A 23954-nucleotide genomic window follows, 5' to 3' on the forward strand; every position below is an offset into this window, starting at 1 on the left:
AGCTTTTCACTGTATCGGTTAAGCGCTGCTTGGATTTGGATTATTAGTTATAGAAACTTACCAGTTAGGAAGAAGCACAAATGAATATCACAAGTTTAAAATAGGCCAACCAACAACATGCAAAACAAAACCAAAAAAACATCATAGTGCATAAGTAAAATCCCTAGAGAGTAAATCCCTAAATCTGTAAAGTCTAACAGAACCTCAGAGTGAGCCACGCAAGCATCCGTGGCTCTGCCTCTTCCGGCTGGGGCAGGACAGTGAGTGAAAAGGGAGGCCCGACAAGTGCAGTGTCTCACCTGGAGGCAGGGAGGCTGGTGGCTTTCAGATGCCTTGCTGTCCTGCCTGGGAGAGGCAGGGACAGGCAACGACTGCATCCTCTGAGCTAGGTGGAGGAGCAGGAGATTTTAAAATCATTGCTGAAGGAACTAAATACGTACAAAACCCAAGCAGACAAGTGCGCTTTAGACACCTTGTGAGCACACCCTCCACTGTGAATAAAGCATTTATAACACTGGACTAGGAGAGTCCTCAGCAGGAGGAAGTGTGCAGAGTTATACAAATGGAGAAATCTGGAAAGATGAGAAAAATGAACGAAGGTCCGTCGGGTTCCACCACGATGACAGCACAGGAAAGGAGAATGGTGGTGGCTCTTAGGTGCCCTTTGCCATCTAACCCAAGGATTGCAGCAAGGTCACTGTTGGCATGGGAAGGGGAGAGGAGCAGACGGGTGCATCTGTGTGACTTCAGCCTTTCTAGAAAACCGCCAGAGTCTGTCATGGGTCTTAAAAATGTGCTTGCTGAATGAAATCCATATCCACGCGTTAAGGCTGGTGTAAGTAAGTCCATCCAGAACTAGGATAAATGCTGATCTGAGTGGGTGGAAGGCATCTTGTCAGAAGACTTCTACTAACTTACAGGGTGGTAGGCCCACAATGGAGAGGCCTGGGAGGTGCCACCCTCAACCACAGTCGTCCCCATGAGGAGCCACGACTGCCCTGGGCCTCGGAGCTTCCGTCATCTCCTGGGACCACACTCACTCCACCAAGGCGTAACCCGCAGTTAGGTAAAGCAGCAGCTAACCTCGGCAAATCCAAAGCAAGGGCTGTGCTGCGCAGCACGGGCGTGGGCTTGAAGACAGAAGGACTGAGGTTGGAGGAGACTCACGAGACTTGACAGCACAAAGAGGAGTCATAGATCTTGGTCCAAGAAAAGACAGTAGCAGAGACCTGGAGATGTGTGTGTGAGGCCCGTAGACGGGGTGGTAGTGGCATCCGGGTTGGTTTCCTGCTTTTGTATTCACTTTGGGAAAGATGAGTGAAAGGTAGAAATCATTTGCATAGTTTTGCAACTCTTTGTGAAATTATTTTGGAATACGCAGATTGTTTTAAAGACAGTAAACATTGTTGACTTTTTTTTAATATTCAGATGAAAATCAATACCTCAGAAAACTCAGGGACTCCCTTATGGCCTGATGCTTCTTCCGATGGAGCTGTCCGAGATAATGTTCTGCAGCTTAGAAATGAAATTCAAGTTTTGCAACAACAGAATGAGGTAATCAGGAAGAGTCCTGTGTTTGAGAATTTTCATGACCTTATGAAATCCAAAGGACTTGTTAGACTTTCCAGAGATAAAGGGGCGGTGGGTGTTAGTAGGCAGGTATGTCAGGAGTCAGTTACTGCATCCGTTCCTTCTCGTCAGCCAGTGTTTCTGGGGGGCAGTCCCACTGGAGGGTTAGCGTGACTCCTGTCTCCTTTCTGTAGAGCAGCACGGCCCATTGCGATGTTCTTTCTTTCCTCCTTAGCCAGGCTTGACCAATATGTGAAATCTTGCTTAAAGGGTTACTAAAGATTACGTTATTCAAAGAGTTATCTTAGTAACTCTTCTCTGGTTAATACTTCTCTGGTTAAATATTTGCATTCTATATATTTCAAAGCAAATACAAATTTTTAACTGTGGCTCCTGTGAGAAAGCCATGTATCAAGGAAAGCTGTGTTCTTACCAAGGCATGGGAAAGTTTTGTTTTGCAGAGATATAAAAATGAGATTATAAGGAAAGTCGTAGGCCAGAGGTGTCAAGCTTGAGGATGTTAAAAAAGACAAGATTGATCAGCCAAAATCTTTATGTCCTCTGAATATTCTTTTGTGCCTAGGAACTTAAAGAAGCCAAAGAAAAGCTGAGAAATGCAAACCAGGATTTGTGTAATCAAATGAGACAGATGGTGCAGGATTTTGACCGTGATAAGCAGGAAGTTGTGGATAGGTGAGATCCCCATCGATACCTAGTGCCTGTCTTCTGGGTACCCCCCCTTCAAGACCCCTCCCCTCCAAAAACGTTTTTATTTTTATTTATTTTAGGGAAGGGTCTACAGAGTGTTCAGGGTCTCACTACTGGTTAGGACTCGTAGTGATCCACCTGTTTATAGCCTCCCAAGAGCTGGGATTACAGGCGTGCACCACCACACCCAGTCTCAATTGCTGTCTCAGTGCGCCCCTGGGGGTGAGGCTGGCATGGCCAAAAAATTTTTTTTAAATGATGGATGAAGTAAACTTTCCCTATTGAGATCTTGGATTGGCAGAGATAAATGCCAATCTCGTGAGACTTCGGAACACGCTTTCCATAGAAACAGTATTATGTAGTAGTCTGGGTTCTAGAGCATCATCAGAACTGGTTCACTGAAGTATTGCACCTTAGGGTTTTTGTTTGTTTGTTTAAAAGCTAGTCTGGGAAATTATTCATTATAAAGAAGGTATCTGTGGGAGGTAATATGTCTTCTAAATACCAAATCATAAATTTGGAAACAGACTTCTGGGACATAACTTACTTGTGAGTTGGATACTGTTGGTATTTGTGTTGAATGCATATGACTTGGAATTTTAGAACCACAGTCCATTATTTCAGATGATTTATCCACAGATGTCCTTAACATAGGCTACCTGCCATCTCTGTATGAAAGAGTAAAACATTCTCACATCCAAATTTCTAATTTTTCTTTGGAAACATCTGAAGAAAAAAAGTTGGAGATTCTCATAACACTGTTGGTTGTGAATGAATTGTTACCATTTCTAGTTGGGGAAAAGGAATCCTGTCTTAATTTGCATTAGAGGAAATAGATGGGAAGGAAGGCGGGCAGGCGGGCAGGCGGGTGGGCAAGCACGTTGTTGTAGCCTCTCCTAGTGCCACTCTCCTTGCTAGGTGCGAGAGGACCTACCAGCAGCACCACGAGGCCATGAAAGCCCAGATCCGCGAGAGCCTGTCAGCGAGGCATGCTTTGGAGAAGCAGCAGCTGTTTGAGGCTTACGAGGGAGCGAACTCGCAGCTCCGGTGAGAACAGAGGCTTCGCTGCCCCGAGCCGCCAGAGGCTTTGGCCCCCAGTCCGCGTTTGGAGGGAAATGGTTGGGGCCCTTTTGTTCCTGTGGGGTCACTCAGCTGCTGGTTTTGTGCACCCCAGGTCTGACCTGAATAAGACGAGCAAGGAGCTGGTCGCTGCACAGGAATGTTACCTGCAGGTGTGCAGGGAAAAGGACCACCTGGAGGCGGCGCTCAGGAAGGCCGTGGGGCAGGAGCAGGAGGCGCAGGAGCAGAAGGTACGCGAGGGCGGGGCTGATTCGAACTGCTGCCCTCCTTGGGCCTCGGGGTGGCACTTAAACTATGACCCTTGGGCTGGGAAGGGGAGGGCTGCAGAGTGTCTACATGTGGCTGATGGCTCACACTAAGCAGTGTAGTCCATGATGTGAGGGGATCATTTTACCTTATTTTTAAAAATATTTATTTATTTAGAGATAGAGTTTCACCATATATTCCAGGCTGGCCTTGAACTCACTATGTAGTCCAGGCTAGCTTGGAACTCATGATGATCCTCCTACCTTAGCCTCCCAAGGGCTGGGATTAAAGGTATGTACCACCAGGTCTGGCTGGAAATCATTTTAAAAGTGGCATGGATGTAGGATGAAGGGTGTTCCCTTTAGGCTTCTTGTAGAAGGTCAGAGAGAGTGGACCTGAGTCTCTCACCTGCTGACTGCAGGATTCCTGGGCTGGCCGATTCCTCAGACCCCTCTCTCAGTCGCTTTGTCTCACACAGGGCTGTCGTGCTCTGAGGCTTGGAGGGCCAGGCTGGGGTGTCCTGCTGCCTCCGTCAGAGCAGCTGGAGGGGCGGCAGGAGGTCCCTGAGCCCTCCAGATTCCTCTGGCGACCCTCGGGGAGCACCCGGGGGTGAAGTCACCGTCGTGGTCACCAGTCCTTTCCCAGTTCCTGTCCTGGCGAGGGGCCTCCCAGGCTCCCAGCTGTAGACCTGTGTGGAAGCTGCCTGCCTCTATATTAGAAAAGCTCTTTAAGGCTCCCACAGATGTTCTCTGTGGAGGTTTTGAATTAATTATGTTAAATACGGGAATTGCTACCACAGACTTTAAAAGTTTGTCATTGAATATTTTGATTATTTTTAATGGATTAACCTGGTGGGAAAACATGTCATGCATATGTATCAGTTAGGGGAAAAAGCACTTCTAAAGGGAGCCGTTTTAGTTAGTGTTGACAGTATAAAAGTTAAAAGGGACCTTAAGTTACCTAGAAATTGAGTTTAGCTTCCAGTAATGTCTTAAAAGTGGAAGTGGGAGAGCTCTAGTGTGGTTCTGCTTTTAAAAATATCTAAGTTGGCGAAAACGTGAGAGCAGTTCTCTCCGAGGTTGTCCTTTTCAGGATTTGTTTTAAAACAATCAGTTTGACTGTAAGATCAGATCTACTCTCTTGTAACTAACAGCTGCTACTGACTGATAATTTGGCTTGCAAATGTTTGTGCATTAATTCAGTAAAGGAAGTTAAAACTGCTGTTTGGCTCCTAAAAACCTTTAATTAGGTTAATATTTTTCTTCAGAAAACTTAAATTATTATGCAGTAAAAATTATCTTTTTCTCATCAGATATATAGTTGTATAGACTTTTAAAACAGGTGTCTGCTCATCAGGATTCTTAAAACCTCCTTCTGCTATCCTTTTTGTAGCTTTAACTGACCCTCACGTAAGGGATTGAAAGCAGAAGTTTAATTTCTTCCTTCTTTCAGAATCTTCTAGGATTTTTTTTTTTTTTTTTACTTAGACTTGTATAATCCCTTAGCAATCTCTTAGCCATTCAGAATGGGACACCATCACATTTGAGAGACTAATCTTTTCATACCCTGAAAAGCTAGCAGAGCAGGAGTGGCTGGCTTCCTGGACATATCTTCCAGGGACACAGTGCTAGCATCGCACCAAACTCCCAAGCAGGCCCAGAAGGGACCTGTGGGGTGGCCTTCCCTTTGAGGGGACCTGTGAGGGTGGCCCTCCCTGAGAGGGGCCCAGCAGGGTGGGTTTTCCTGTGAGCTGCACCCTTTGCGGTGGCCGGGCTGAGAGAGGGGACTGCATCTGAGTGCCATGTCCCGGGCCCGCAGGCTGCAGGGGTCCTGGATGCGCTGTCCCGAGTCAGGAACGCTCGGGGCGTGGGAGCTGGCTTCTGCCTCACACCGCCTTCCCTCACGTGTGAGCTTGGTGCCTTCAGGGAAAGGGGAAGACGAGGGGAGAAAAGAAACTCGCGCCAATCCCTTTGGACTGGGTCGTAGTCTGTGAGCTGTGTGCCTGCTGATGAGACAGGGAGGCCCATTCTGCACACACGGAGAGACGTCCCACTTACAGCCCGAGCTCAGCAAGTCCTCGGAAGCGGGAGCGCTGTTCTTTCGGTTATTTGTCTGTCTATGCAATGTACAAGTTTAATTTTTTTTTTTTTAACTTGCAGACCTTAGTATTTTATAAAGATACTTACTTAAATTTTGTTTAAAGAGGCAGCTGTTGGAAGAAAAAGAACATATAAGCAACCTTCAGGTGGAACTGGAAGAAAAGTATCAAGAAGCGCTTGCCATGGAAAGAAACAAGTGGCTGGAAGAGCAAGAAACTGACGTTAAACAGCGGGTGGAAAACGAAGTGATGTTAGCCAGAGCGCGCTGGGACGAGGAGCAGAAGGAGGTGTGTGCTCTCGCTGCCGTCTGTGTTCAATAGCGAGTAGAGGTAGCCACGGAGGACCACTGCTCCTGAGCAGGCAGCAGTAGTTGTCGAGGACCTAAGCCGTCAGCCGTCCGCTCAGTCGTGCTTCAGGACTGGGCTCTCCACAGCTGCTGTACCAGTTTCATTTTCTAAAATTACCCCCTCTTGACTCTTCATCCAAATTCAGGATATAACAGTTTTGGGAGTACTTCTTTGATGCCTAGAAAGGAAACCCTAAGTCTCACTTCATATTACAAAATGATTCTGGCAACTCTAGAGTCATGTCTATAATTAACCCATAAATAATCCACGCAGTAGATTAGCAGGAAAGCACACAGGCTCGGAAGCACAGAGCTAGTTTCTGCTGCCTAAGGAGCGAGTGAGAGGACGAGTGCTCGTGGTGTCCTAGGAAGTGGAGCCCCAGATTATGACCTTGAAATGAGAAGACTCTCAGCCCTATTTAAAATAGGTTCTGCTTTCCACAGGAGTGGTATCAATGTTAACCTGGTAGCCAGGGAAACTGTGAGGGCCCTGGAAAAAAAAAAAGCAGGCAGATTTTGCTACTTCACAGTTAGGCCTGAAACAGTGATTAGATCTGTCCCAGTGCACTGCTGCAAGTGGGCAAGTCATCAAGACGTGCTTCCAGGAAGGCCTGTCCTAAGGGCAGACTGTTCAGTAAACGTTAACACCATGAACGGAAGAGTCTCTTCTGCTGAACTGAAGTGGAACTATTTTTCTAGATCATTCGATTTCAGGTTCAATGTTTACTCAGTGCCTGGTTTGTGGAAAGTGCTATATTGATGGCAAAATGCAAATGAAATACAGGTTAATAGTGAAAGTGTTTTATGCCATCTTTGTAGTGGTTGCGCAGAAAGTTAAATAGTGTCAGCAAGAGAGGCTGACTGTACCCAATGTAATTAAATCTTCCATATGATTTTTTTCCCCCAGTAAAAGCACAAAGTAACTTTCAAGTTTTACTTGGAAATATATTTTCATTGACTAAATCTGCGCCCGGGCCTACATGGGTTTCAGCACAGCTGTGCTTCCGCTTCTGTCTCGCTATAATTCTAGTTTGTACTTGTTTGAATGTTTTTCTTCTCAGACGCTTTTTCTTCTGAAAACAGATCAAACGGAAACTAGTTCAACAGCTGGAAGGGGAGTGGCAGGCGAGGCTGGATGAGACGCAAAAGGCATCGTCGGGAAAGACGACCTCAGACTGCGGCAGCCAAACTGACTGCACCGCCGCCCTGGACGTCGAGTGCAAGGCCGAGGTGGCGGCAGCTACAGGAGAAGAGCAGCAGCGCCAGGTACAGCGAGACCTGGGGCGCGAGAAGGAAGCGGCCATGCGGGGGGCTCTGAAGAAGCTTGAGATCGACCTGGAGCTCAAGTACTGCCAGAACATTACCAGACAGGTAACAGACGCAGGAGAGCCAAGGTGTTAGGACGGCCCCGTGCTGGAAATCCGTTAGCTTTACACTTTTAAAAGTTTGTGCAGGTCTAGAGTACAAAACCTGTTCTAAGGGGCTGGGGAGATAGCTCAGTAGAATAAGCACTTGGTCCTGAGTTCAATCTCTGGTACCGCCAAAAAAGCCAAAACCAACCAAACAAAAAAACCCCAAGCAAACCCATTCCATTGTTCTTGAAGTTTTCTTCATAAGAAAACTTTCTGCCATGAAGCCGTGGCCCCCTCAGTCTTTCTGTACATTTTTTCAGTGGACAGATTATCTTTTGTTTTGAGATGGAAGCATCAAGGTGGCTGGGGTTAAGGTGGCTTCACTTCTGAAAGAAGTACAGTTTAATTAGGAGTCCTTTTCATCTAATATTTTAGAAAATATTCTAGGTTAAAGTAGTTATAGCTGGGCATGGAATATATGGCACCGTTTTTGTGCTGAGACCCGTGTGTGCGGGAGCTGCAGGGGTGCCCGCCCTGGGCCTGGGTTGCAGTCCCATCAGCCACCACAGTGCAGGCCTGGCCCTCTGTCTGAACCTCCCACAAGTCAGCTTTTAACTGGGGCAAGTAGCTTCACGTCCAGGAAACCTTGGAAAGGGGCGTGTAGGGATGAGTGATCATTTGTTAGATCTGTCCGCGCTGTCACAGATTTCTGACTGTTTTTAGTTTGGGGACTCTCTACTTTGAAACCTCGGGACTGTCAGCTTTGTGTCAGGATTGTTTCTATTCGCAATACTGGAAATCAGATCTGAGAAATCAAAACACAAAAACCAAAAACCAGCAATCCTTCACTTGGCTGTCAAAGCACTGGTGTCGACAACATGGACCATGACTGCTGCAGAACTGTGCTGCTCTGTAGGCTGATGGGAGTGAAGCGAGCAGGGCCTTAAATTACCTTGAAAGCAGTTTTGACCCCACAGGCCCTCCTCCCTCCATCGTAGACACTTCCTTCTCGTTGGGACACAGTCCCTGACATCCATAATTGATTTAGTTTTTTGATACAGGGTCTCGCTGTGCAGCTCCGACTCGCAGTGATCCTCCAGGTTCCCCCCCCCCCCACACTGGGATTACACGCGTGCGCCACCATGCCCAGTTCCTGACACTGTAATTTAGAGCAGGAGAGCTTTACTTCAGCTCCTGGTTTCACAAGTTCCAATCCGTGGTCAGCTGGCTCAGGTGCAGGAACTGCATGGTAGCAGGCCCCGGTGAGGGCAGTTGCTCAGGGCGTGGCAGCTGGAAGCAGAGGGGGAGGGGCGAGTCCTTGTGGGTGGCAGCCCCAGTGTCCCGCCTCTTCAGAGCAGGCTCCCGCAACCGCACCAGATCCAGGCACCTCCCCCCACAGGAGGCTTTGGGTCTGTTAAAGCCAGACTGTGATGGTGCCTGACAGTCTAGCCTGCAAGAGATCCCCGAACCTCGATGTAGCTACTATATTTATTACTTCTTAAACTAAATAATCCTGAAATAAGATTTTTAAAGACATACTTAGCTTTTGATAAGTATGGGAAATTCTGCTTATTGTTGTATTGCTCTATTGGATTTTCCGCGGCATTCTTAAAGTCTAGAAAGAGTAAATACACATTAGACTTAAGAGTATTGGGCTAGTTCAGTGAAACCAATTTGTTTGTCTCAAGAACACAAGCTCTCCAGTAGCCTTCGGCATAAAGTGCAGCCGCCGCCAGCGCATCATCGCGTCAGCTGGGTGCAGGCAGTAGCGATCTCGCACGTGTCAGAAAAGTGGGGGTGCGCTCTCAGCGGAGCCGGGAGGCCTGGTGCAGCAGTGCTGTAGAAAGCGCTCGTCAGGGATCGCGACACAAGCCAGATGGAATCCGGACGTGATCTTAGCAAGCCAGTGGAGCGTCCGTTCTGTATTCTTTCCCATGCCCTTGCTGGCATGCTAGCAGCTTCCGTGGAGCCGTCAGGACGCGGCGGTCACGCCGCCGGTGCTGCGCTGCTTTGAATGTGCGGTTTCGCCTCTCTAATGAAGGAGCTTCAGCAGGTCACTGCCAGGGACCAGCGAGGCTACAGTACCACTGAGGTTCACAGAACCACGGACCTGCTTGACTCTGTGTAAGTCACTGGAAATCCTGACTGCCCTTCACAGTGAAGCTGGCCCTCCCGGAGATGCTGCCCTGGCTGCCGCCTCTGCAGCACACATCGTGGAGGACAGAAGGGCAAAGTATGTAGTGAAGAAACTGACAGGCAGGGGCATTAAACACAGAGCAATTGCAGAGCCAAGAGAAACAGTGGTCAGGGCTGGCCTGATAGCTCAGTGGACTAAAGCTCCTGCTGAGGCAGATGCAGGGACCGGGTTCGATCCCTGGCATGCTGTGCTGGCCCCATCCCTGGGGAGCGCTGAGCGGGAGTGGCAGCACACCTGTAATCTCATCTCTTGGGAGGCTGAAAACAGGAGGAGCACGAGGAGTTGGATCTGTGTAGTGAGACCCTGTATGTAGACCCTGTACTAAATACATCAAAAGAGTGGTAATGATCAGTAATTATTCTATCGTTTCCTGTGCTTTGCAAGTACACACACATCTTCCTTGAAAGATATGTGCACTCATATGATATGTAGTGCTACATATCAAAAAGTTTTAAAGGTAACATCGCCCCTGAGGAGTTTGTATCTGAGAATTTATTTAGCTCCAGAGGTGTTCATGTTTTTACCACCCAAGGCGCTGTTGGAAGACAGCAGTCCGCTGCAGCATGCCCTGACAGACTTTGCTGGCCCCTGGGCACGGTGGTCCCGCTTGTGTCGTGTGTGACCGACAGCTCTCCAGGGCCATCCTCCAAGGCACTCCCTTCTGTGTCGTCACGGGCAGCCATATAGTTTTTCTATATTGAGGCAAATATTGCATATTTTGCTTCACTGTCTGAACAGTGTCAGCTTGTTTTTCCCCAGTATCAGACATTCTAGGAATAGTACATATTTCAAAGCTACCTGTTTCTTTGTGGATGCTGTTATCTGTACAGCATGATGAGTGAATGGCCTAGGATCAGAGGCGTGTTGCTTAGCAACCATGCAGCAGCACTATGGTCTGCAACTAGTCGTTCTAGGAACTGGTTGCTAAAGGACAAGTCTATCCATTGCACATTACAGAATTTAGAACCAAGAAGCGAGCAGAGGAAACTCCAACTTGATGACTTTACTTTTATTCCATGACCCTTACGAGCAGTACTGTAACATGTAGCAGAACACAAAACTGTAGTGCTATTGCACATGGTATAATCAGCTAAGTTACAGCATTAAATAAGCAAGGAGTGCTGTATTTTTTAAAAGCCACTGAAGCTTTATCAACAAGTTGGACAGAACTGTCCTAAAAAAAAAGATGGATTGAAAGTCTGAATGGTGGGTCATAAATCTAGACAGCCGCTAACCAGGTAGGTTGTTAAGTGAGGGAAATCTGAACAGTATTGGGCTATATTCCATCAGCTATAACATGGTTTTCTGCAACATTTACTAAGAAAATGTTCTGTAGAAAAATAAGTGCTGGGGCCAGGGAGATGGCTCAGTAGAATAAGCATTTCCCTGGCAAGTGCAAGGGCCTGAGTTCAATCCCCGGTTCTGCAAAAAAAAAAGAAAAGAAAAAGAAATGTTTATAGGTGTGCCTTGGTTCCTTTTCTCATTGCTGAGACAAAATACCCAACTCCCAAAGTGAAAGGGGGAAAGGTTTATTTAGCTCGCACTTTGTACAGGTTTCGGTACAGTTGGCTGGCTTTGAGGCAGGTGTCACAGGGCAGGAGTTCAATAGTCCAGGGCAGCAAGGCAGTGTGGCCTGAGCCGCTGGATCGGGGGGTGTCAGTCCAGTCAGGAAACTGGCCCAGCAGTCACCCTTCCTCCCAGCCCCCGTAATCCCAGCCTTGCACCATGAGTCAGCCTCACACTAGAGTCAGCCACCTCTGAAAAGACCCTGTGACTGCACGAGGCTCTAGGGGGACATCTAGACGCGAAGTGTAACAGGTGCTGCTTTGGTCTTTGTGGAGTCTTAGATCTTCTGAGGCAAAACCGTAGCGTATAATAGCATAAATGAGATGTCTCAATAACATTTTTAAGGAATATAGATTTTTATAAATACTTTGTTTTCTCTATATTTTTAATTCCTTGGAGTTTACACGTGGTTATATTTGTGCTTCACTGAGGAATACGGCCCCATACTGCTCTGCTTTCATTTGTATGAATACTTGTGTGTATTTATCCATGTTTTAAAAGAAAGGGATAAGAAAGTTATTTTATGAATGATATGCTAATAACCCAATCACCTTAATTATTTATTTTTTCCCTGAATTGAGGTCTCTGCTTCATTCTTTTATATAAACTTTTTTAAAAAATTTAAGAAATTTTTTATTTGTATCGTGATTGAACCCAGGGACTTGACTTCCCCAGGCCTTTGGTTGCTTTTTATTTTGAGACAGGCATTCATTAAATCACCAAGTTGCTCAGACTGGGCTGAAACTTGGAATCCTCCTGCCTCAGCTTCCCAGAATTCAGGATCACAAGCACATTTCCCCACGCCGATTGTACAGACTAACTCCTGCCAGTAGGAAAACGCCAGGCGTAAGGCTGTCCACGTCACTGGTGTGTGTGGGGGGCAGTGACTGAACAGCAGGCATCGGCAGCCCTGGTGAGCTGTCCTCGTCCTCAGGATAGATAGAGCTTCCTTGGAAACGGCGACTGGTACTTGGTGGGAAGGAGTCTGAGGTGGCAGTGTTGTTTCTCACACGTGTGAATTCTTACTTCCTGTTTTGGCCTTTGCATGGCACAGTGTGAGGCCTCCGAGAGGAACGATTGGAATCTGCGGTGGGGAAAGGCGAGCGCATGGAGTCAGGGTGAGCGCAGTCTCGCGGGCTGTGCTGCGTAACCGTGGCTGCTGTTTGCAGACAAGGTCTCCCTGCAGCTGCACACCCCTCCATCTCGTCGTTGTCGCGTCCTGCAGGTGGAAGCGGCTGTGCAAAGTGCGCGTCGTCGGTGGCTGGAGGAGCTGCCGGAGCTCGCCGAGTACAAGACTCGCCTGAGAGCTGAGCGCCAGAAGTGGGAGGAGCAGCAGGAGGCCGCCGTGGCCACGCGGGTGAGTGTGGCCCTGGGGAGCAGCACGAGGAGGTCGCGGCCCCCTCCTTCCTCAGCCGGCTTTCGTGTTGCTGAGACATAGCACCTGACACTGTCCTGGGGACAGGTTTTTCTTTGGCTCAGGGTTTCAGAGGACTTAGTCTGTGGTCCGAAGGATCATGGTGGAAGGGAGAGGTGGAGCCAGAGATAGCAGGGCTGGGCCAGATGCTGATCCCAGGCCGCAGCTCCAGGCACTCGCAGGCACACCCATGAGTGTGCTCCTCCAGTCCCAAGCAAACTCTGAAGCTCCAACTGTCATCAGCCCCATACCTGCATCTGGGAATCTGTACCTGCTCATAGAGTTGGTGAGGGCTTAAGACAGTATGTCCTAACCGTTAGCTAAGGCCTGGCAGTCATCAAGGTGTGAAGGAAGAAATGGTTATTTCAGCATCTTAAAACTCTCATGAGGAGGAAGACAATCTTGACTTAGAGATTAATTTGCATTCCATCTTTGGGTGAGATTGGCAACAGGCAGTTCTCTAGTCGCTGTGCAGTGTGCTCATGCATGTGAAGAGTCCCTGTGCTGTGTCAGCGACCTTTCCCACACACACTCTCCGTGCGTCACCAGCTCTGCTTTCCAGAGATGTCGTGTTCCTTGAAAGGAGAACTTCCATGTCATAGCTGTGTGTAGTCTTCCAACCTAATTTACTGGCTTAAAGCAGTTCTAACCCAAATGCCAACAAACTGAAAATAGTTTTAAAATTTGACATGAAAGTTCTAAAATTTATTTGGAAAAATAAAGAGACTAGGATTTTTTTAGTGGTCTAGAGGAGGAGTCCTAGCCCAGCTTCCACACAGACTATGCTGGCGAACAACTCAGACAGCGCTGAGTCATAGAGTAGAGTTGTGTTTAGTTTAGTGCAGTGCAGACATCAGAGGGGCCCAGCTGTGAATAAAAATTTAAGTGAATTGTTTGAGAAAAGAAGAAAATTTTCCATCATAAGTAGCCTTGTTCTAGCCTGGTGTCAATTTGAAGAAGTTATGTTTACCATCCCATGCATCACAATAAGCTCGGGGTTGGTGGAGTGAAGCACTTACAAGTGTAAAAAAGGAGGAAAATTTAAAAGTTAAATATTTCAGATATTTATGACAACGCATTTTTGAGGCAATGAAAACAATGGCAAAAATAAAATAGGTGTAAAACATTTTTGTATTTTTAATAAGGTGAAATTAAGAGAAGTGTTAACACTGATGTATGATAGTGAGCTTGTAGAGATTTGTAAGCAACGTGAGTCTGTGGCCAAGTCTAAGTACAGAGCGGATGATCTTCAGTCTAAGTAGCTCCACAGAGGAAATTCACACCTCTGCGTGTCAGGGGAAGAGAGCGAAGCAGGCCCCGGGCGCCTTCTGGGCCTACTGCGTCGATCCTCCCTTCTGAGTTCACACAGAGTGCAGCGGATTGCAGTCGAGGGTGCAGCCCTGAGCCTGGGCCACTGTCACTTGGAGGAGAATTTGGTGTGTATCCCAAGACTCAGGCCTTTTGTGCATCATCCTCTCTACAGAGTCCGTCAGGAAAAGCCAGCTTCTTGAGCTTGGAAGGGGTTACACTGGTGCCGCGGTTCCCCCACCGTGGTACCCGATGGAGTCTTCCAAGGATCCTTAAAGGTCCTGTGGCCTGGCACCACCCTCAGATGGCATTGTGAGTGGTGTGGGTTGGGTGTCAGTGTTGTTTTAGTGCTTGCTCCTCAGGAGTTTGTAATGTACAGTGAAGTTCAGGAGCCATTGATGAGTCCCGACCCATTCTGTAGAGCTTTCCTCCAAAGGTACTTTTGGTAAGGCCAGATTCCGTGGGATCCATTCGCCGCCTCTACCTCCACACAGGCCACCTGGCAGGGTCTCCTAGGCCTCCACCGCAGGGTGAGCTGTTTTCTGTCAAAACATCATGTAAGTGTGTTTCAGGTCTCGGCAGAGTTAGTAAACCAGCCGCAGAGAGATTTGCGGTGAAGTCCGTGATGAAGATAGTCCACGGGGCACTCTTGCAGTAGGACATTTGCTACGTAACGTCCCCCTCCTCGTCCCGCGCCTTGGCGTGGTATTAGTCACAGTCACCACTGTGTAGATCAGGACAGTGAAGATGCTCAGATCTGCCCGTTGATGCTGTGTGTCCTGGTAACTCTGGTCACCGTCAGGGGAAATTAGAGGTAAAAGGGACTCAAGCTAAGACATCATCCACTGCTTATTATGTGGGTGAAGATAGGAAGAGCCGAGGTCTTAGGGCACTTTTGAAAGGCTGCACATCCGGAGTAGTAAAGGCTGAGTAACGTTTGAGCCCTCCTGATTGTCTGGCTCTGGGCTGAGTACTTTAGTTGGATGGCTGTCCATTCTGCTAATTAGCATGTGATTGTCCCCAGCTACACGGAGGAGAGCACTGGGCCTGAGGAAGTAGAGGACCAGCCAGCAGGAGGCCGCTGCTGCGGAAGCCCCACCGTTGGCTCCGGAGCCCGCGTTCCTCCTCCGCCCTTGTGCTGGGACTAGAGCCAGAGCCCAGACTTTTTGATAACCCTATTACTTTTTGATTATGGACTGTGATATTATATGCTTGTCATTCTGTTATAAAAATGAGATGAATGAAAAATGACTTTCTAGTTGGTCATTTAATGAACTGACTCAGCCACTAAAATTGCATTACTGATCAGTAAGTCGGATTTCCTTAGGAGACTGCTTTTGCTTTAAGTAAAAAGTACTTAATTTGTGGAGGGCCTTGGATAAAATTTGAGACTATACCTGTATTTAAAATGCTAATATATAAAATATTTTTCTGAAAATAGTGTTAGAAACTACTACAAAGACAACAATATGCAATGTATTAATTATTGTAACTGTCCTACTAACCTGTTTTGAAACTCTCATTGCTACTTCTTTCTCAATAAAATTTAAAAACAATGAAAATAGTTTTAGAGATACTACATACGTGTGCGTGTGTGTATGTATGTATACATCTTTATCAAATATATATGCCATCTTCAACTTCTGGTCCCCTATCAGGAAACGGATGTTTTAAAAAAACATTGTAATTAAAACTATTAGACGATTTAGAATGAAGATTTCTGTGAGTGTAGGGTGTAGGTACTGTATTTTATAGAATTATAGTATATCTACACTTCTTCCCTTTCACTGGACTGCAGATCTTCCGTTACTTAGTTTGATTTTGGTCCCAACAAGGAGGATCATGTGCTCTTCTAAAATGCCTGTCGCTGTGTCCTTTAGCTCTCGTGTGCGGTGTCGGAAGCTAAAGAGAAGTGGAGACGCGAGCTGGAGGACGCGAAGAAGGGCGGGGCTCCCGGGCAGGAGCTGGAGGAGCGGGTCCGAGCCCTCCAGAAGGAGCTGGAGCTGAAGGATGAGGAGCTCCCCGTGGCCGTCAGGGCCGAGCTGGCGAAGGCGCGCAGCGAGTGGAACAGAGAGAAGCAACAAGAAATCCGCAGACTTCAGGAGCAGAACGAGCAAGACTACCGGCAGTTTTTAGACGATCATCGGAACAAAATTAGTGAGGTACTTGCAGCAGCTAAAGAGGACTTTGTGAAACAAAAAGCTGAGCTGCTTTTGCAGAAGGAGACAGAGGTGCAAGCCTGTCTAGACCAAAGCCGGAGGGAGTGGACGGTGCAGGAAGCCAAGCGGACGCAACTCGAGATCCACCGGTACGAGGAGGACCTCCTGATGGCCCTCGGCCACCTCCTGCGGGCCACTCCGGAGGAGGGCGCGCGCGGGCCGGAGGACAGGCAGCTAGTGGGCATCCTGTCGGCTTGTTCTTCCAAGTGGGTGTCTGTGCAGTATTTTGAGAAACTGAAGGCCTGCGTACAGAAAGCCCTGCAAGATAGGCCCTGCTTATCTACGGAAGATGCAGGGCCGGAGCAGGAGAAGGTACGTTCTGTCGAGCGGCATCCGGACAATTGTCAGAGATGCCGTGATGTTTTTCTTCTTTCTTCCTTTTACTGTTTAATAGTTGTAAGACTTGGTATTTTTACCAGTGGTTTAAAAATGTTTTGTAGCCAATCCAAAGGATTGCATGTTTTCGTGCCAAAGAGACTTCACTGCTTCACACTACTGCAGGTGGGAGGCAGAGCTTTTGCCTCTGACTGCCTTTTTTTTTTTTTTTAAGAAAAACAGCCTGAGATTTCAGAAGTGAGTAATGCTCATGCTTAAAAAACTTGTGAAGCACTTATAAGCCCATGTTTGCCCTCAGTGAACTTACAGTTTGTGTAGGCAGAACAGGCTAAACAAAGACAAAAAGTATTGAGCAGAAGCAAGCACGCGGGGGTGCGGCCGGCTCAGGCAGAGCCCTCAGGCCCAGCCCTGCTGGTGCAGCGTGGGTGTGCATGTGGGTGTGCATGTGGGTGTGCGTGTGGGATGAGTCCCTGCGCTGTCTCGCTTTCTGAGCCCAGCTTGTAGCTTGTATGGAAGATGAGGTAAAGGCCAAGTCCAGCTACTGTGTGATTCAAGAAATTCGGCATGCAGCAGAGGCCCAGGGTGACGCTCTGGGGCTCATAATTGGCCAGTTTTGACTTTTGGAATCAGAGGTGGAAGAAATGCCAGTATTAGGAGGTTTATCTGAGAGAAGAGTTGAGATAAGAGCTAGCGTCTGTCAGCCTGTCAGGCCTCAAGGCCAGAATGGACATTTGCCATTAGTGCCAAGGGCTGAAATCTGAGTCCCAGCACTTGGCGATGACTGCTTAGTACTTTGGGTAAACTTATGAAGTTGCCCATTTGAAAAAGGAAATGCAACCCCCTGCTGAATTCCGTAGAGATGGTAGGACATACTTAGGACGCATGGGCTCTGCTTCCTGCATAGGAAGCAGCAGGGAGGCGCCAGTCCTGCCCGGTGGATACGTTGCCCTTGAATTCATAGTGTGACTGAGGAGCAGTGGCCTTTGATAGAAAAGTGGTTGCAAGACGGTGCCCACGGGCAGTGCTTAGTATTTCATTTGGAGGAAATAAGTGGCAGAAACAAGAAACATTATTTATAGCCAGGTTTAGGATGAGAGCAGGTGAGAAAATTATATTAGCACTTTTGCGTTTGCCGCCCTACAGAGACGTTCCTGCTTTACAAGTCAGCAGCGTCAGCGCCTCTGTCCTGCCATTTTCCGGCCACACGGAGAATGTTCTGGGCTTTCAGAATGTTCTGGACTTTGTATTAATCAACCCTGGAGTCCTCTTAACAGGGCGGCGTAAGCAGTATAAGATCATCTGTGTGACTTAACATGGCTTACAAGTCTGTGGAGACAGAATCACATAATCTGGCTAAGAATATAGACTTTTACAGCTTTTGTTGGGTGGGTCAGATTCCATTCCGAGAACAGAGATGACTGAAAAGCCTAATCTGGCATAGTTGACCCCCTGCCATTTCTGACCTAGCTCAGCTCAGGGTGTCGAGGTAAAGCAATGCTTAGGGGTTCACAATAGACGTGGCATGATACGGGGAATGGATTTATAATGTATTAAATCTATAGCATCTAAGTTGTTCATTGAAGCAAAAGGAATAAAAATTACGTATCTGAAGAACTCCTTAAAAAAAAAAAAAGAACTCCTTATTAAAATGACCGAGATGATCAAAAGTTTTCTAAAATGGAGAGAATGCAATGAATGAAAAACAGTTTCTGAGAAACTGAGCATTTTATTGAAATATTTTAATATAACAGTTTACAGTGGATAAAAAATATCAAGTGGAACAGGATTTGGGGCAAAAAAAAGAATTTGGGGCAAACTTAAGGATGCATATTTTGACGCTACTATGAAAATCAAGTTAAAACTAAGGACAAAAGATTTCTTCCCTACCTTTTTAAAGTTTTATTTATTTGTTTATTTATTTGTGGTCCTTTTGGCTTTTCTGCTCCAATTTTACGTGAAAACCAAAAATACGAACTGCCTTTGGGCGGAGCTCCGTCACTCCTTCGGGCCTTGATGGAGCAGCCGGCCTTCCCAGGAGCTCCTGTAGAGTGGGTTCCCGGTGCTCGAAAGTGGGCCTTTTGCCCTCAGGACCAGGGTTTTTGGAATCAAGCCCACATTTTGTGTTCACTGTGTCAGCACTGTGTGGTCTGTTGTCCAGAGTGGGGACATTGCCTTAGACAGGGGTGCGCCTCCTAAGCTGTGTTGCCTGTCCCCCGCAAAAGTGCTCTGCATGTGCTGCTGACGAAATGCTCTGGTACAAGATGTGTAGTTTGGCCGAGCCTCAGTCTGTCTTTCATTGGAACGCAGCTGGCCTTTCCTTCCTCCCAGAGACACCCTGTACAAGCGCTTAGAAGCATAATACTCCTGTAAATTCAGGATTATTGTGTTGCTTCCAAGACGTAGGAGGCAAAAGTTGGTGCTATCCCTGCAAATGATTTTGACCCTGATTCAACAAAGTGTTCTGGGTTCCGCCGAACAATTTTGATTTCCTATTGTTTGGCCTATGGTTTGATCACATTAACACTGCAAGTGCCGCAGATCTTATGGATAAGGGGGGCTATTGGTGCTGCAGCAGCCGCATCATCTTCCCTTGTGCTCTGATTGGCCACACTGCTGTTCGAGCCAATCCGTTGCCTGGTGACAGGAACAGCATCTGAGCTGGTGCAGGCGAGATGCTTTTTTTTTTTTTGTATTTTTCATATGAATATGCTAAACAGAAATGTGCGGTGATTTTTACACGGTGTTAACAAGAAGGTGATGTATTTCAGAGGAGCGCGGCTGAGCTCTCCACAGGCCCTGCCTGCAAAGGCCCTGGCAGAAGAGACCCTGGGGTCCCAACGGCCCGGCCCACACCCCCTCCTGGACCCCATGCCTACCCTGCAGACTTGCCGGAAGCTGCAGCAGGAGCTGGTAATTGGATTTCATTTCCACTGGTCTTTCTGTGTCTACAGTCGCCATCCTAGAGGTTCGCCCTGAGGACCAGGAAGTCAGATGCAAGTAGACACGAAATAGTACACTAACTCAATGAGTATCTGCTTGTGAGAGTCCACTTTGTGTTTAGACACAGGGCCGATTGACTACTGCCCTATGTGGTTTTCTCTCTGTGCACAGGTGATTCCTACTGCCAGGAGCATCATGGGAGTTTTCACAGAGGAGTCTTTTTTTGTGCCCTCTCCATTGGGAAATCAGGGCTGCACGTAAGAGCGCTGCCAAGTTGTGGAGATTTTCCCCTCAGATCCCTGATGCTACGTCCAGTCTTTGTTGTTTGTTTTTTGTGGTGTGTGTTTGTTTTTGCAGCTCTGGGAATCGAACTTAGGGTTTTCACACTAAGCAGCATCCCTAGCCCTTTTTCATTTTTGAAACAGGAGCCCGTCTGTGTAAGTTGCTAGGATGCCCAGGCTAGGCTAGACTTTGTGATCCTCCTGCCTCAGCCTCCCACAGTGCTGGGATTACAGGTGTGTGCCACCGTACCTGGATCTCAAGCCCTGTTCATGCAGTGTTTGTATTAGATGCTTTCCTAGTTTAGTGATGAGTTTGTTTTCAGGGCAGGGGCGGTGATTTTAATCTCTCGTCCAGCATGTGGCGTAGTGAACGCTCGGTATTTTGCACGCCTTGGGAAGAATCAGTGCTTCCACTTTTCCTTTTTGTGCTGGTCACTGAGGCCATGCTTGGGCCCCAGCCCCTTGTATCCAGAGGGCGCTTACTGAGCTTGCTGGGCCTGTCTTGCCTGGTCAGGGCTTCTGAACCAGGAACTGGCAAGTTCTTTGTATGTCTCACCCTTGTGAGGCTAGTGACCTCTGCGAGCTGCGCCTGCCTCGGACACACCAACACATGCACACGCCTTTTCTGCTTCTTGTTGGCTGTTTCCATTGCGACCCGGAAAAGAGCCTACAGTGGCAAGGGTGAATACACCTCCTAGGCCAGCCTCAGCTTCCGCACGCTCTAAGTCAGTGCAGTGCTGCGGTCAGCTCTGCTCATCCGCCTGTCCTGGAGGCCGGCTAACAGGTGGTGTTCTCACTGATCACAGTGGGGTCCTTTTCCCTTGCTTCAAGATTCTGAACAGCTTGGAATAGCTTACTGCTAGTTAAGTGGAGAGTAACTCTACTCTAATTTGTATTTTGTGTCTTAGGTCTTATAAAACAAAAATTTTATATCAGAATTGGAATATCACACACATACACACATATATTTTAAAGACGGGATATTCTTTGTAATGCAGGCTGCAGGCAGGCCTTGAACTCTCTATGTAGTGACCTTTAACTTGCATCAGTCCTCCTGTCTCAGTCTCCCAAGTGCTGGGATTACAGATGTGTGCCATCATGCCTGGCAGAGAAATGGATTTTTATATATGAAATAGAAACAAATTTTAAATGTTACTTTCTCAGGAATTTCTGTGAATGAAATTAGTCCATAAGAGAAAGTAGGTTGGGGTGAAGACAAAACCATAGAAGATGGTATGTTTGTCAGTCTTTTTTTTTTTTTAATTTTATTTATTTATTTATGAGAGAGAGAGAGAGAGAGAGAGAGAGAGAGAGAGAGAGAGAGGTGTGTGTGTGTGGCCAGCTCAGCCCACCAGGGGGCGGGGCTGGCTGGCATGTGGTGCTGGGGGATCGAACCGCGGTCCCTGATGCTTTGCTAAGCTTGTTCTAAGTAGGTGCTTTAGACCACTGAGCCATCTCTCCAGCCCTGTCAGTCTTTTTTAATTAAACACATTAGTAAATTCACAAGCCAGAATTAAACACAAAGCACTTAGTGGATTACAAATTTGAGCCCAACGTAGGCAACTTAGCAACCTAATAAGAACTTGTGTCAAAAATACTAAATAAATTTAAAAAGGGCTGAGGATGGAGCTTCACTGAAGGCCCTGGGTTTAATCCCCAGTATGGAAAGAACAAGTCCTTTACAATCTTACCACTAGGGAGCACTACTGTCGGTAGTTATGTTCAAGTTATGTCAACTGTGAACTGCTTGGTACCTGCGGAATGCCTATGTAATGCATAGGTTAAGAAGTCAGAACTCAGTGCTGCTGGTCTGCAGTTCCATCCCCACTGTGTCCCTCAGCCTGAGGGGACAGATACTCTGATTTGCTGAAAAAGTAGCTCTTCAGGCTTTTGTGTGTATATATATATTCTTAGACCATTGCTTTATGTTTTGTCTAAACACAGAAATGGCTTAGTCCTCACCGTAGTCTCGTACGTTGCCTCTTGCCTCCACGTGCCCACAGCTGCTAGGATTTGCCTGTGCTGACGCCGTGATCCCTGCTCCTTCATTTGCTTCACTGTACAGCAGGTTCTTTTATAGGCCTGCCATAATTTTGTGCTCTTGTCAGTGGGCCCTTGCTTGGTTTCCAGCTTTACAACAGTGTCTTAAAAAATACAATAAATGAGCTGGGCATGGTGCTGCATGCCAGTGATCCCAGCACTCAGGAGGCTGAGGCGTGAGCCTTGCTTCAAGTTTGAAGCCAACCTGGGCTAGAAAGTTAGTCCAAGGTCAGCCTGAACTGCATAGTGAGACCCTGTCTTTAAAAAAAAAAAAAAAGACAAAAGGAAGAAAAAAATAGTATCAGCATGTGGTACCAGTGTGATTTGCATTGACCTTTTGATGCCCATAAATATAAATGGCACCATTTGAATGCAACTGAAAAAGTAAGGAGAGACTTAAGAATAATTTTCCTAGATCAGTGACTTTATATTAACATTTAGGATATTGGTCTCTTAGTCTGTGCTGGTTTGTATTTCTCCTTTCTTTATATCACTTGCATTTATAGTCATAATCTACCTTTTATATATTTTAATTTCTGTTACTATGGCCATAGCTGGTATTTACCATGCGTTTGCCGTGCACTGGTATGACACCAGCCATTTTTATATACTTAGGGCTCCAACAGTTTTTTTAAAAATGACTAAGCTTTGGAGATAATTTCAAGTTTACAGGAAAGTAACAAAAATAACGTTAGCTGCCCAGAGCACTTCTGTGCCCGTACGTCTCGCTGCCGGCAGCATCTCACCTCGGTTTGGGCTGCTCCGTAGGTGTGTGTAAGTCAACCTCGTTTTGCCCTCAGCCATTTGAGGGTAGGGTACATACGCTGTGACTTTCTGTGTCCTCCTACCCCAGCCTGGATTTTCTGACTCGGGATATTTCTTTGTGCAACCTGGTATGGCATGTTTGACCCTGGATCAGAGTGTCGGCTTGGAGCTTGTGCTCCAGGGGCGTCCGCTGACCCGGTGACGTCCTGCGCAGCATGCTGCAGGGCAGGGGTCTGCCTGACCAGTGCTTCCTCCACTTGTGTGTCTTTGTCTTCTCTTCTAGCCTCTTTTTTTAAACACATTTTATTTATTTTTTTTTAAAGAATACAAAACATAATAAAAAGAAAAAAACAGCATTAGAAATGATAGGAACTTTCTCTAAACAAAGTGATAGGAATTCAACAATGGTTACAGTATTGTGTGATGTTATCTTCAGATTAGTTGTTTAGGTTACCAGATGTAAACATGAAAAATTGGTTTAAAAAAACAAAACAAAACAAAAAAATTATGAGAAATTAAAAAAATAAGAATAAAAAGAAAAAAAAGCATTAACTGCTCCTTTCAAAAGATAAGCAGAAATTGACAATACAGTTATCTAAACTATCCTGCATATATACATAAGTATGTCTTTTCCTCTTTTTTCTTTTGTCCTTTTTCTCATCCCAGTTTTTCCTTCCCATTGAACAAATTTTTCCCTTCCACAGTATCTATTGTACCTTTCAGACTTTATTTACAATTTCAGGCTCTCTCTCTAGTGAGACAATATGACGTTTGCACATGTGGGTCCGATTTATTTCACTTACCAGTACAGTCTCTAGTTGCACTCACTCATCAACAAAAGCCTCACATTTATCTGTTTTATAGTTGAGTAATACTCCCTTGTGTAAAAATACCATATCTGTCTCATTCATTCTTTGGTTGATGGGCAGTTGGGTTGTTTCCAAGATTTAGCTATGACGAATTGTGCTACTGTAAACATGGCTGCACATATGTCGCTGTGCTATGATGATTTCAGTTCTTTTGGAAAAACACCTAGGACAGGACTAGCTGCCTTGAATGAGACCTCCAATCCTAGCTTTCTGAGGAATCTCCATACTGATTTTCATAATGGCTATACCAACCTACACTCCCTCCAACAGTGGAGAAGGGTTCCTTTTTCCCCACAGCCTCTCCATTTGTTATTGGTTGACTTCATGATGACAGCCATTCTTTCTGGCATGAGATGGTATCTCATTGTTGTTTTAATTTGCATTTCTTGAATAACCAATGATGTTGAACATGTTTTCATATTTTGCCATTTGTATCTCTTCCTTTGTGAAGTGTATATTCATCTCAGATGCCCATTTTTGGATTGAGTCATTGAATTTTGAAGGCTGATTTTTTTTTTCCTTGAATTTTTTTTTTATTGGCACATTTTATATATACATAGTGATAGCATTCATCATAGGGGAATTGTACCTTGCTTCAAACAATAGTTTCAAGCATTTT

At 46.5% G+C, this 23954-nt stretch overlaps 1 protein-coding gene across 4 annotated transcripts in view; it reads left to right on the forward strand.

The window, feature by feature from the left end:
- Cep152 (centrosomal protein 152) overlaps positions 1-23954 on the forward strand; it is a 90206-nt gene that overhangs the window by 44085 nt on the left and 22167 nt on the right. For all 4 annotated transcript variants that reach the window (XM_023724039.1, XM_023724038.1, XM_023724040.1 and 1 more), the window contains 9 exons: positions 1429-1554; positions 2153-2262; positions 3196-3324; positions 3452-3587; positions 5807-5989; positions 7132-7419; positions 12389-12520; positions 15766-16416; positions 19209-19350. In XM_023724039.1, coding sequence (XP_023579807.1) covers positions 1429-1554; positions 2153-2262; positions 3196-3324; positions 3452-3587; positions 5807-5989; positions 7132-7419; positions 12389-12520; positions 15766-16416; positions 19209-19350 — 1897 coding nt within the window. The remainder of the gene's footprint in view (positions 1-1428; positions 1555-2152; positions 2263-3195; positions 3325-3451; positions 3588-5806; positions 5990-7131; positions 7420-12388; positions 12521-15765; positions 16417-19208; positions 19351-23954) is intronic.

Source organism: Octodon degus, unplaced genomic scaffold, assembly GCF_000260255.1.
Source record: "Octodon degus isolate 3935 unplaced genomic scaffold, OctDeg1.0 scaffold00105, whole genome shotgun sequence".
NCBI lineage: Eukaryota > Metazoa > Chordata > Mammalia > Rodentia > Octodontidae > Octodon > Octodon degus.